This window comes from Pogona vitticeps, chromosome 9, assembly GCF_051106095.1.
Source record: "Pogona vitticeps strain Pit_001003342236 chromosome 9, PviZW2.1, whole genome shotgun sequence".
Classification (NCBI taxonomy): Eukaryota; Metazoa; Chordata; class Lepidosauria; order Squamata; family Agamidae; genus Pogona; species Pogona vitticeps.
This window is the reverse complement of record NC_135791.1, coordinates 18,975,172-18,988,894: the sequence shown is the minus strand read 5'-3', so window position 1 is coordinate 18,988,894 and position 13,723 is coordinate 18,975,172. Positions and strand designations below refer to the sequence as shown.

The 13,723-nt window shown below is 41.4% G+C and overlaps 1 protein-coding gene across 3 annotated transcripts in view; it reads right to left on the bottom strand.

The window, feature by feature from the left end:
• LSR (lipolysis stimulated lipoprotein receptor) overlaps positions 1-13,723 on the bottom strand; it is a 30,233-nt gene that overhangs the window by 13,787 nt on the left and 2,723 nt on the right. For all 3 annotated transcript variants that reach the window (XM_072980363.2, XM_072980365.2, XM_072980364.2), the window contains exons 2-3: positions 11,328-11,669; positions 4,285-4,404 (exon numbers count right to left, since the gene is read on the bottom strand). In XM_072980363.2, the coding sequence (XP_072836464.2) occupies positions 4,285-4,404; positions 11,328-11,669 (462 nt within the window). The remainder of the gene's footprint in view (positions 1-4,284; positions 4,405-11,327; positions 11,670-13,723) is intronic.

Sequence of the window (13,723 nt, the reverse complement as noted above, 5' to 3'; positions counted from 1 at the left end):
TCCTACAGCTTCTACAGTTACAAGTACTGTATCAACATCTTTGAGTTCTCTGCACATGTCTCATTCCTGACCTTCACCTACAGAGAGATTCATGGATCTGCCATCAGATATCTTACTATACAGCACAACCCTTCTAATACTTCCCAAAACAACCTTCTTGATCCATCAGGGATCCTCTCATAAGGCCTGATTTCCACATACTTATTCAGCTCAACTGGCTTCATTGCCCTGAAAATCATCAGGCTGGAGTGGAAATACAGAGATATCCCAAGTTTCATACTCAACAGTTAATCCGCACTGGGTGCCTCACAAGCACAAGGCCTAATTTCTCCTCCACAAGAAGCGATGAACATTCAAGTATTAAGTTGCCCTAAGCTAAACCAAGCTAAGTCCACAGCTGATCAAGGATGGCAACAGAGATAAGGAGCAACATTCCTGCTGTCAACCTGCCTGTGTTGCTGAGAGTGCCTGCAACCCCCCCCCCCCCCACACACACACACACCACAAAACCCTCTGGAGAAGAATGTTTGGAAGGGCATTTCCTTGCTGTAAACAGCTGACATTTTTCAGAACAATAAATCTTGGCACAGGCAAGTACATCAAGTTCCCAGCACAGAGGGGGGTACCTCATTTCTGGCAGAAAAAGAGAAGGAAAGGAATGGAGGGAAGGAGGGGAACAAGAGAACAGGAACTAGCAGGACGCAGATATGGATTCCAGGGGGATCCTGCTATCAGAAAAGGAAACAGGTTTCCAGTCTTTAACCAACTCGGAAGCAAAACATTGAGGCAACTATACTGCAAGCAAAATGGGTTTATAGCCTCTTCAAGGTAGCTCGGAGGTATTTTTAAGTGCCTGCTGCTTCTCCTTCTAGTAGTGAGAACTTCCACAGAGCCCTAAAGAAGAATGTCTGGATGTCAACAACTTAATTTGGTGGGAAGAGAATTCGGTCACAGGTTTAAAAACTAATTAATTTACTTGTAAGGCAGGCAGCACCAGCAAGTGGTCATACAGGATCAGAGGTGGAATCTACCACAACCCACATCTCCTAACATCCAATATCCCCTCTGGAATCAGAAGCAATATGTCTTTTTCTACCAATTGCTTGGGGTGGGGCAAGCGATTACATTATACAGTACCCTGCTCGGGTTTCTCACAGGTAACCTGCTGGACACTATGGAAAAAATGCTGAACAAGACAGACTTGGGTCCTAACAGGCTTTGGCCTTTTAAGGCAAGACTCTTCCTAGGTTTTTCAACTCATCAGGAAGGCATGGAGCCCAAAGAGCCCTCTGCTGTTGCTTGCCTTCATTACACAGTACACAAAAGATATGTACTGCATGGAGGTTTCAATCAGCTAACACTGTTAACAGCTTTGGACAGATTACACTCTTCTTCCTCTTGCCTAATCCTTTTTCAAAAAGGAACATCATTGCCACATCTTGTTTTTGGCTCCTTTCCATTAGGTCAGTGATTCTCAACCTTGGGTCCTGAGATGTTCTCGGACTGCAACTTCCAGAAATCCTGGCCAGCACAGCTAGTGGTGAAGGCTTCCGGGAGCTTCAGTCCAAGAATATCTGGGGACCCACAGAACCACTGAGATTTGATGCTTTGCACAGCTCCATATTCTTAAACAGAAAGCCTACCTATACCTCTTATTTTCCTCAAATGAAATACACAGGGTGTATTCTCAAGTACTATGGCTGCAATAACTGCTACAGCTCTATTTTCTTCATCTCCAAATGGCAAGAAATTGAAGGAGACAATTTCAACATTGTTAAACACCACTTCAGGCTATATGTTCTGTGCCAACACAAACTTTTTTTCCCCAACACAAAATTCAGCATTGGAAATCCCAGCAGCTTCATTTTTTAAAAGCAAGTTTCTAGCCCTGAGAGATGTAGAGGGAAATTTAGAAAGGGTACATAGTACAGACTTTGCAAACAGATGCATTATTTGACCCCTCATAGAAAAGCAGCATGCCTGGTGTTGTTGTTTTACATAGATAGCTCTGTGCTTCTGCAGATTATGGAGAAATACAAAATGACTTGAAAATCAACTACATGTAATCTTGCCTAAGCCACTGTATGCAAAAGCAAGGCTCACTTATTGTGTTTAAAGAAGGATACAATTCCCCAAGGTCAGGACTAATGTTACAAAATAAGTCTTTTGCCATAGAAAAGGGAAAAAAATCACTATGCCATCCTCGCCACTTCCACTTAAAACTGGTTCTTCCACCGAAACACACACACAGCCAAGAAAGAAAGAGCACTGTGTACACAGCAAACAAAGCTCAAACCTGCACCTTGGTTCCAGTTCAGAGAGATTTGCTTTGTCCCCCCCCCCCAAAAAAAAAAAACAGAACCTGAAAATAGCTGGTTTGCATATTCCTATGGTTGAATGGCCTTGGACACATCCACGGTGGGGCAAAGGTGGGGAGAAAAAAAGAGTGAAGAGCTGCTAAGGTCATAGCAAACCTAGATGCAAAGCACCAGGCTCAATGTGACGGACAACTAAGTGGCACAAATGATATGCCTGGATGCATCTAGTGTGAGACAGGCGACACAGTGCTGAGGTTTCATGCATGTACCTCTCAAACTGGACCTATAGAAAAAGACTCACTCATCAGTCTGGCAGGGGAGTCTTCCAACTCCATTTTGTTCAATAACAGAAAAAAACAAAAACATGGATCCCCTTGCCAAAGATGGCTGCTGAAATGGAGGAAGCACAGGGGAAAAACCAGGACTGGATTTGTATGTGAAAAGATGGTAAGCACAATTCTGGTACTAACTCTTGGTCTGGACAAATGCTCTGAACTATAGAAGAGCCTCATGGCGCAGTGCTTAAACTGCTGTACTGCAACCAAAACTGTGCTCATGATCTGGGGTTCAAATCCCAGGTAGCCGGCTCAAGGTTGACTCAGCCTTCTGTCCTTACGAGGTCGGTAAAATGAGTACCCAGCTTGCTGGGGGGGGGCAATGTGTAGCCCGCATAATTAAATTGTAAACCACCCAGAGAGTGCTTGAAGCGCTATGGGGTGGTATATAAGCAGCACACTTTGCTTTTTGTTGTTTACCTTAAAGCACTAGGCATCTATCTAACTAATGAACCACTATTTTGTACTTGTTGAGCCTCAGAGTATTAATTTTTTTAAAAACCTAGCAAGGCTCTAATCTGGCCACTCCTATCCAGGTCAATAGAACAGACTGGAGCAGTAGAGACAACAAACAAGAAGAAGTAATAATTCCAAATGCTCCTTCTGTTAAACTCACAGAGGTCAAAAACTTGCCAGATAACTGTGTTCATGGGCAATTTTTCAAGCAGGGTTCCCCTCTTGCTTTCCATCGGGTCTGCAATCATTTTACCAACTAGATGATTTAAGGAGCACAACAGACAGATAGATGGGGAAGGGATTTTTTGGGAAAAGGATCTCCCAGTCCCATAATTTGTCAGCACACACACTCCATCTGAATTATGGGATTGGGAGCCATCAAATGGAAAGAGGTACAGCAGGCCTCACTGCACCTTTCCTTGCAACTCACAAGGGTTCCAATGGGTAGCCCCCATCAGAATTTGTTCTTCCGTGCACCTTGCAGGTCACAAGTGGTTCTCCCAGCTCACAAAGGTGCAGCAGAGCACTTTACAGAGTACAAAGAAATGGCACAGGAACAGCAGGGAGGAGGTAAAAGCATTGCTCTATCACCTGTCCTTTGACAGCTCCCAGTCCTATAATCAGGCCTGCAGGACTCCCACCAAATTATGAGACTAGGAGTTCTTTTCTCCCAAAAGTATCATCCCTACCAACAGCTACACAAACAGGGTCACTTGCACAATCACCCATACACACTAAATAATCCATATGAGATTCTGGCCAGAGAAACCAATTCCTGCAGAGAGAAATCAAGGAGAACTATAGCTAGCCCAGTTTGGTCCCTGCATACTGGTTTTGTTCCTGTCAGGTTTGTTGTTTTTTGTAATCAACCAATTGTGGCTGCACAATTTAAAAAAAATCATTGTTACCTACAGTATGAAAGACACCCATTTCACAGAGTCATGCATAAATCAACCTTATTCTCCCTCTCTGAGTGGGCAGGACTTGGGAAGCAACCATAAACCATTAACTTTGAGAATGAGCCTAGCTTCCTTTCTTTCTGGGGATTAACCCAGTAGGCCCTGCTCGACTTGTATGAGAGCATCCTCACCTATGAAATCTCTCAAGGCATGTAGTCAAGCTGCTCTGACCTCTGAAATACAGTACTTACATGGTGTCGGAGTCTTGTGACTTACCCAACACAATGAGCTCAGCATAGGCTTCATTGTTGCCTTGCAAATCTTGAGATGATGTTACAGTGCAGTAGTACACACCGCTGTCCCCCCATGCCGTCTGCTCTATGCTGAGGTCAGCATCTACAAGAGGAGAGAAGGCAAAGCGAAAAAGAAATTAATCAAGGCAACCATAATGGTTTCTAAGGTATGTAAGATGTTCAAGGAGTATTGCCACTTGCGAACTAATTTCATGGCCAAGTAGAGATTTGGACCCAGGTCTCATGAATCCCAATGGAGCACTCTATCCATGACACTACACCAGCTTGGAAGAGGAGGTAACAGCCCCCAAATCAGCATATCTCTAAGGATACTGTCAGGAAACAGAGGCAACATAATGATGAACTTATAAATGTACTGCCTGGGTAGGCACCTTAGTTGGTTTGCAGCTCACTCTTCCGTGAAGGGTGTGAAAGTTCAGCCTTGCCTTTTCCCCTTTGTTCCCCCTTTTAAAAAATTCTTCAGAAACAATGAGTCTTCCTCCAATTGAAATCTGCACAGTATTTTGCTACATAATTAAAATGTTCTTCCAGCTCAAAGTTTATGATAAGCCTTTGAAAGCATCTTAGGCTGAAAAAACGAACACGGTTCCTTGCTAGAGCTTGTTGTTGGGACCTTAAGGAGATTCTAAGGAGTTCAACTTTTATTTTATCTGAACACATGTATGAACAAAGCAGACAGGCAAGTTGTTTTAAAATAAACATGTCAATTTCAACTCATGGTGATCCTTTTCAGGGTGTTCTAGGTAGAGAGCACTCAGAAGTGGCTTATTATTCACTTCTTCTGGGGGCATCCTGGGACTGTGTAGCTTGCCCAAGGCCACACAGGCTGGTTTTACTTGCACAATGTAAAGTGGGGAATTGAACTCCCAGCCTTTGGCTCTGCAGCTGGATACCTAAACCACTGAGTTATCCAGCCAATAAAAGTTAACATACTGTGACAAAAATGCTAAATAACCTTTTTCTAAGTGACAGTAAGGGAATGTCTGGACTGAATATTTTATATCTGTCACAAAGCCAACAGGAGCCACTTATTAAAAATCCATAATTAGTACAGGGGAACATGCAGTTGATGGGATACTAGGGGAACGACCGATAGCTAAGATTTGCAGGTGGAAATAAACACAACAGTGTATTGTTTAGCTGTCCCATTTGGATTGCTTCCAGTTCTTAATATCTATAAGCAAAACTGCTTACATCTTTTTCAAATTTATTTTAAAATTCAGACTTTTTAGAACTATCATTCTCCCTGCTCAATCTACAATGCAACAATTACTGAGGCTCTGTGGAATCTTTTTATTCTACAGAATTACACTCTGTTTGGGGGGGCTATACTTTTATCATTTGGTTGTGTTTGGGGGCAGGGATATTAAGTGTATTTTACTTTTCAGATTAAGCCTTCTGGTTTATAATTCTAAAGGAACCAGGAGCCATACACATAGTCTTGTACTCACTGGAAGAGATGCAGAATAGAAATGTAACAAAGAAATGAAAGAATGGAAGCATATTCTACAGACTGGTCGTTTCCATCATCTGATCAACCCCAAACTACACCAAGTGTTAACTGAACCCTTCCATGTTGTCTGTCAGGACAGCAATTACATGCTTAGAAAGTGCTGTGATGATGGAAAATGCAATGAAGCAAGTACATAATTAAAATATGTTTTTGTTAGCTAAGGCACTTGCTAACCATTTTTCATACCCCTGAACTCAATCCATGTAACTGGCAGAAAGAGAAAAAGATGCAGGGGTGGGTAGAAGATGAAACCACACAGATGTCTCAAAGAGGATCTTTTGACACATGAATCAGAGTTCTTTGTGGCACAGAAGAAGAAAAAATCTACTGTTTATCACACTGTAACTTATGTGGGTTTGCCAGGAGACAAGAGAGAACACCATGAAGTGTATTTGTTTTGAAACATGTTATCACAGGATCTAATTTCACCATGGACTTTTGACCTGCCAGAACAGTTAATGCTTATTTAGTCTTATTTTGACTCTCTTCTGAAATCTCTGTCGTTTTAAACACATACAGATTTTTTTTAAAGGAGGTAGTGCTTATAGGATTTTGTGGAGCAACAGCCCAAGAGGAACACTGATTTTGTGATACACAAGATAAGATTGTGGAAAAGGTTGCTATGTTTGCTCCCAACTTGCAAGAAACAAGGGCTGTATTTTTTAAAATGATTTCCTATGAATGTTTACTTGAGATAAAGTCCTCTACGTTTAAGATTGCAACTTAAATATAAACAATTTAATTTAAACAATTTTTATTAACTCAAACAACCCCCTAATTAATCTGTAAGCAGGTTCAATGCCATCTTATTGCAAATACTGGGAGCTTGGGAAAGTTCCTATTACAGACTACAACTCAACAATCAATATATAAAATGCAATACAATACAAAAGCAATAACTAATGAAAACAAACATCGAATTTATATTAAAGAGAATGTAATGAAAGTCAGCACACTCCATAAGTGACCTAAGACTTCCACTGGATGAAAACAATTAAGAAGGCCGGTACTGGCCATGGAAAACAATCTTTTCTCCATGTTACTTTACATTAAAGTTGATAATAACTTTCTGATCCTTCTCAACTGAGGGACAGTAAACATCTCTTCACCCTGTCTGCAAGTTCACACACCCTACAGCTGACTGAAATCAGTGATCTCCAACTTGCCATGAAGCTTTTAAGAACTTGCTGCTGTCAGCTATGTCTGCGGTTTGGACCTACCTGTGCAGACAAGATGTGGTATTTTATCTTGCAGCCAGCACTCAGTGCAGCTGTCTGATCCAAGGACACATGCACACACACTCAGCAAACACACATCTGAGCACATTCTCCAGACACAAACACATGAAAGTTACCACTAGCTCTGTCTTTCTTTTTAAAAGTTCTGCAATAGGAAAATGTCCTTGCCTGTACAGTTCTATGCTCGCTTCTTGGTACATGTACTGAAAAACCTCAATGAACTGGGTTAAGAAATCATAGAATCATGAAGTTGGAAGGGGCCTATAAAGCCATCGAGTTCAACCCCCCTGCTCAGTGCAGGAATACAAATCAAAGGATATCTGTCAAATGGTTGCCTAAAATTCTGTTGAATGCCTCCAGTGTTGGAGCACTCACCACCTCTCAAGGTAATTCATTCCACTGCCGCACTGCTCTAACAGCTAGGAATTTCTTCCTGATAGTCAATCAAATTTATTTTCTGTAACTTGAGTGCACTATTACATGTTCTGCATTCTGGGATGACTGAGAACAGATCTCACCCTCCTCTGCATGACAGCCTTTCAAGTATTTGAAAAGTGCTATCATAACTCCCCTCAGTCTTCTTTTCTCAAGGCTAATCATGCACCCTGATCATCCTTGTTGCCCTCCTCTAAACGTATTCTAATTTGTTGGCAACCTTCTTGAAGTATGGTGTCCAAAACTGGATACTGTACTCAAAATGAGACCTAACCTGTGCTGAACAGAGGAGAATTAGTACCTTGTGGGATTTGGAGACTATACTTCAGTTAATGCAAACTAAAATAGCATTTGCCTTTTTTGTGGCCACATCACTCTGCTGGCTCATATACAACTCCAAGATCTTTCATGCTCATAGTACAGTGAACCCTCTACTTAAGGAATTAATCCGTATTGGAATGGTGGCTGCAAGTCGAAAAGTCTGTAAGTTGAATCTCCATTGACCTACAATGCACTGAAAACCGATTAATCCCATAACCAGTGGTTTTTATTCTATTTTTATTCCATTTTGGTTTTTTTCTGGTCTGTAAGTCGATTCTCTGGCTGCAAGTCGAATCTAAATTTTGCAGCCAGAGAAGTCTGTAACTTGAAAAGTCTGTAAGTCGAGCCGTCTGTAAGTCGAGGGTCCACTGTATTGCTGAGCCGAATTTGCATCTAATTTGTAACTATCTTTGTTTTCTTTTTCCTAGGTGCAGTACTTTGCATTTATCCCTGTTGAATTTCCTTCTATTATATTCAGTCCAGTGCTAAACCTATCTAGATCATCTTGAATTTTGTTTCTGTCTTCCAGAGTGTTACCTATTCCACTCAATTTTGTGTCATCTTCAAATCTGATTAGCATTCCCTGTATGCCCTGATCCAGGTCATTATTAAAAAGGTTGAAGAGCACTGGGCCCAGGAGAGATCCCTGAGGCTCCCCACATTACCTCCTCCCAGTTAGAGAAGGACCCATTAATCATCACCCTCTGAGTATGATTCTGTAGCCAACTGTGTATCCGCCGGACATTTGTTCTATCCAGCCCACACCTATTTAACTTGATAAACAGAAGATCATGGGGCACTTTGTCAAATGTTTTGCTAAAATGAAGACACACAATGTCTACAGCAATCCTTCTGTCTATCAGGGAGGTTACCCAATCAGAAAATGAGATCAGATTAGTCAGGCAGGATTTGTTCTTGACAAATCCATGTTGGCTTCTAGTTATTACTGCTTTGTTTTCTAGACGTTTGCATAACGGCCGCTTTATAATTTGTTCCAGAATTTTCCCTGGGATTGACATCAGGCCGACTGGCTTGTAGTTCCCAGGTTCCTCCGTTTTGCCTTTTTTTGTAGATAGGGACATTAGCCTTCCTCCAGGCATCTGGCACTTCACCCATTTCCCATGATTTCAAGAAAATAATGGCCAGTGGTTCTGAGACCTCTTCAGCCAGCTCCTTCAATACTCTTGGATGCAGTTCATCTCCCTGAAGATTTGAACTCTTTCAAGGCAATAAGGTATTCCTTGACCATTTGTTTATCAATCTCCAGCTTCCATTTTTTTCATCCACCTGCACTTCATATTTGTCTGTAGGGTCAAAGAAATCAAGAATTCTAAAAGAACATGTTCCACTCTCACCCAGACTTCCCCTTATTGCCGCTTCCTTTACCAAGTTGTCTCTATTGGTTAGAAGCAAATCAAGGATGATTAGTCCTCTAATTTCTTTCCCTACTTTTTGTGGGAGAAAATGATCAGCCACACAAGCCAGGAATTTCTTGGAAGGGCCATACTTAGCAGAATTTGCCTCCCAACAGACGTATCTCTTTGAAATCCTTGCAGTTTATTTTTCAAAAGTTTCATTTGCATCCTCTCCTTGACTGCGTGGTCAGTAGCAAACTCCAACTATCATGCTTGCACCCATGACCTGGTAGATAAGTTGAAGAGCTATTATCATTTGCACTTACCCACATGGTTAGCTGGGGAATATACAGTCTTCCAAATACCAGTGAGCTGTAGTTCATACAACCACTGACTATCATGACAAAATTTGCTGGCCAAAATGAGCTGAAGGGGCCGCCCAGTTTTACACCACTGTGGTTAGCACACTTCCCTTTCTCAGGTAAAGGTTACTATCCTACTAACAACAATTACATTTACACCTGGGAATGCAAAGGTTGATAGACAATGTAGACATGTCTATGCTGTAGTTACTTGTCATCATGTCACATAAAGCTACCGTACCCTATGTATAATTGATATCCAAAAGGCTTGGAAAGCTGAACATGCTTCAAACACTCAGTGTTAGGTTAGAATAGGAGAGCATTCCATCACAGGCAATCTTGACATTCTCTAACCCAGTGGCCATAGCTGGTGGCGAAGGCTTCTGGGAATTGCAGTCCAAGAACACCTGGATTACCCAAGGTTAAGAACCACTGCTCTAACCAACAGAAACACTGGGAGGTGGTGGAATCTGGTTACACCTAGCCCACAGAGCTTCAAAAGAGAAAGTCTAGGGGAAGAATAATTACTTAACTTGTAGGTAAAGCTTTACAGGTGTTCAAAGCATTTCACATAACACACAATAATCTTTACAAGCTTACAAAATTTGATAATATACACATTACAGCTGAAGTATATATGTGTCTGCCCACTGCTCTCATCAAAACTGATGGCAACTGCAAGGGATATATTTTTTAAAAAACATTATATAATAGACAGCAACAGGTTAACATAATCAAAATCATAACAAAATTAAAACAGTAAAAGACAGGAAGCAACACCAAGCAGTAATTCTGTAGCTGAGAATAGGATTTGAATGAAGATATTCCTAGCTCACACTTTAACATTAAAAATAAGCCAGCTCCAGTTCAACAGTTCTGCTAAGAAAGCATCTTTGCAATTAACATCCTCAAATAGTAACACGAAAGAATTAAGGGGAATTATAGCAGATTCACCTCAATAGCAATATCTGATTAAACACACAAGTCATGAAGGCAGAGCATTTATGGCGCCTTTCTAAATCCATCAATCTGTGATGTTAGTTTTTAATCTCTTGTAAGCAGAATTTTAACTGGTTGTTGTGGTTTTTTCCGGATGTTTGGCTGTGTTCTTAAGGTTTTTCTTCTTAACGTTTCACCAGAGCAACTTCAGAGAACAGGAGTCAGAACTCTGCCCATGCTATGGTGCAGTTTGTTTGGATAGTTGAGTATTTATAGTTGTGGGATCAGCTTTTGTCCTTTTCAGGAGATTGGGTGATTATGGTGATCAGCATGTTTTTTGTTGTGATAAGGGGGAGAGATTATCCATAGCAGGCAAATAGCAAGCAGTCTAAACTTCAGATGGAGTGAGCAAAAGCATGAGGACGAACACACAAATGATTTAATATACTAGTCCTCTGCCTTGACCACATATACTAGTGCTCAAGGTTCCCTCTAAGACATACAACTATGTGTGCGCACAACTCTGCCCCCTCCACACAGCTTTCCTCCTCCTCCTCCTCTGCACAGCCCCTTTGATTCCGGTTGTGACGGAATCCTGCACAGGGGGATCACATGTGCATGCAGGGGAGAAGTTGCACAAGAGAGAGGCAGTCCCACCCAGTGGAGCTGAAAGTTAGAAGGTATGTTTCTTGTGCTAATCATTTGTGTCTTGTGGGAAAGCACCAGTTTTTGTAAAACTGGCTCTTTGTTTTCCAGAGAGATAGTTCTCTATCATCATCAATAACAAAGCCAATAGCAATTTAAGATTTCAAGAGAACTAGCTACTGGCATTTCATACTTACTATTAGTGATGGTGATGCGCCTGCCCTGGTAAAACTCCCCAAGCGTCACTGTGTTGCCTTGTTTGGTAGCCACCACTCGCACAGTTCGCGTATTGTCTTGGCACTCCACATAGGGATTGTATCCAGGGTTGGTCTGCTGTAGCTGGTTGGTGACCAGGGTCTCCTGGCTGCTGGGGTTAAAAGCATCTGCCAGGCGGCTCCGGCAATACGACTTGTACTTCCACAAGACAATAGGTGGCTGGGTGGCTGAAGTCTGGTAATTGCATTGCAGAGTGACAGGCTGAAACAGAATGACCACATTGAATGGGTTCTGCACTGTGACTTGTATTGCAGTGGCAGGATCTAAGGACAAGAACAGATAGACAAGAAGGAGACTATTAAATGAGAAAACAGAACATGAATACCCCATAGCTCCATTCAGAACATTTCTCTGCCATATTCATTCACTGGATGCATCCATACATCACAATAAATATCATAAGTCAATATTCAAAAGTGCTAGCTTCTTGTGAATATAAAATCTCTTTTTAAGCAGGATGTAGGTCAAAGAGTTTTGCTGGAACAAGTTCATTGAGCAAAAGCTTACCACTTTTCAACAGACAACAAGAACAGGTCTGAAGAAAGCCTGTGAATGGAATGAGGAAATGAAACACGTTCCTATAGGCAAGAAAGCCATTCTACATTGGACTCTATTCAGAATCCTTAATCCATGTCTGGTTAGGTGCCAGAGAGACAGAGATCTAGTTACTGTCTAAACCTTTCCTTTAAGGCAGTGGTCCCCAACCTTTGGCCTCCAGATGTTCTTGGACTACATCTCCCAGAAGCCTTCACCACCACCTCTGGTGGCCAAGATTTGAAGTCCAAGAACATCTGGAGTCCCAAGGTTGGGGACTACTGCTCTAAGGGAGATGCAGGATTCTGGCAGGAGGAGACAGAAAAGGAAGCACTCTTTATCTCTAAGGAATCATTCCCCAAATACTTCTTTCTGTACTGAAAATGCATATACTACATCAGATTGATCAATACTAAAGATCAGTATGAAGCTGTTTTACTGTACTTGTGTTTTTAATATTGCTTTTATTTAGAAGTTTAAATATGATGTTTAATTCTTCTTTATAATTTTAACAACTTATTATTTTTGCTTTTAACTTTCTTTCCTTTATACTGTAAGCCAGCCTGAAGCCTTCAGGAGAAAGGTGGTATATATAACTATTTTAAATAAATAAATAAATGTCAAATTTATTAGGCAGTCCTGTAACACTGGCTTTTTATTGCATTCACCAACCCATTCACAAGATGACAGTTACATTTGGCAAATCAATATTTTGCCCTAAAAGTCAAATGAAGAGCCCTGTGGCACAGTGGTTAAACTGCAGTACTGCAGTCGAAACTCTGCTCATGATCAAAGTTCAGTCCCAACAGGCTCAGGTTGCTGGGTCAAGATTAACTCAGCCTTCCATCCTTCTGAGGTCGGCAAACTGAGTATCTAAGCTTGCAGTGGGCAGGTGGCAATGTGTACCCTACATAATTAAAGTGCTTTAAGCACTATGGGGTAGTATATAAGAAACATGCTTTTTTACAAAAATCCCAAGATAACTGTCAAGTCTATATGCCAAAATAGGAATCTATTTGCTATCAAGACAGCTTTTCCAAGTTTAGCAGAGCATTCATACTAGGTCATTGCAAAGATTCCTGCTTACTATAATTACTCCCCATTTGTCTATTTACAACCCTGTATGCACTGATTTTCATTTCCTTTCAACTAAACCAATCAGCATTCTAGCATTGGAAAGACTCCCTGGGATTTCAAAGACTGTAAAATAAGGAACAGAACAGGCCAGTTTTCAACCAGCTTTCTGTATTCCCAAGCTGACCAAAGAGAAAGGGGTTTTCCTTCTTCCGCAACAGCAACAAAGAAATCAACTAGGCTGCCCCGAGAAGGACAGACTGGCCAATCCCTTATTGACCAAGCCTGTCATAGATTTTAAGAGTTTCTATGATGCCTGAATGAGTTGTTACATCCAAGGGTGTTTTAGTTTACAACATTTACAGGCATCAATTGTTTCAAGGCTTACACCTCCTGCTGTTCAGGATCAAAGGAGGATGAAAACAAATGAATGGGAGAAACCCAGGGCTTCAGTTGTGCCTCGACCTTTTTATGTAAGTAAGTACTCAAAGCAGAACACATTAAAAAAAAAACTTGACACCACAAAAGCAACTTCATAAAAGACAAGAAACAAGAAATCTACAAATTCAGCATCATTTCCACAAAAACCTGGGAGATACAGTAGTGGCTGTATCTTTGCTTGTGCATAAGCCAAATCCAGCACAATTGAACAGAGCGTTCCTAACTCCCCAACGAGCTCCAGAGAGGACGTCAGTGAAGAAGCAGATGA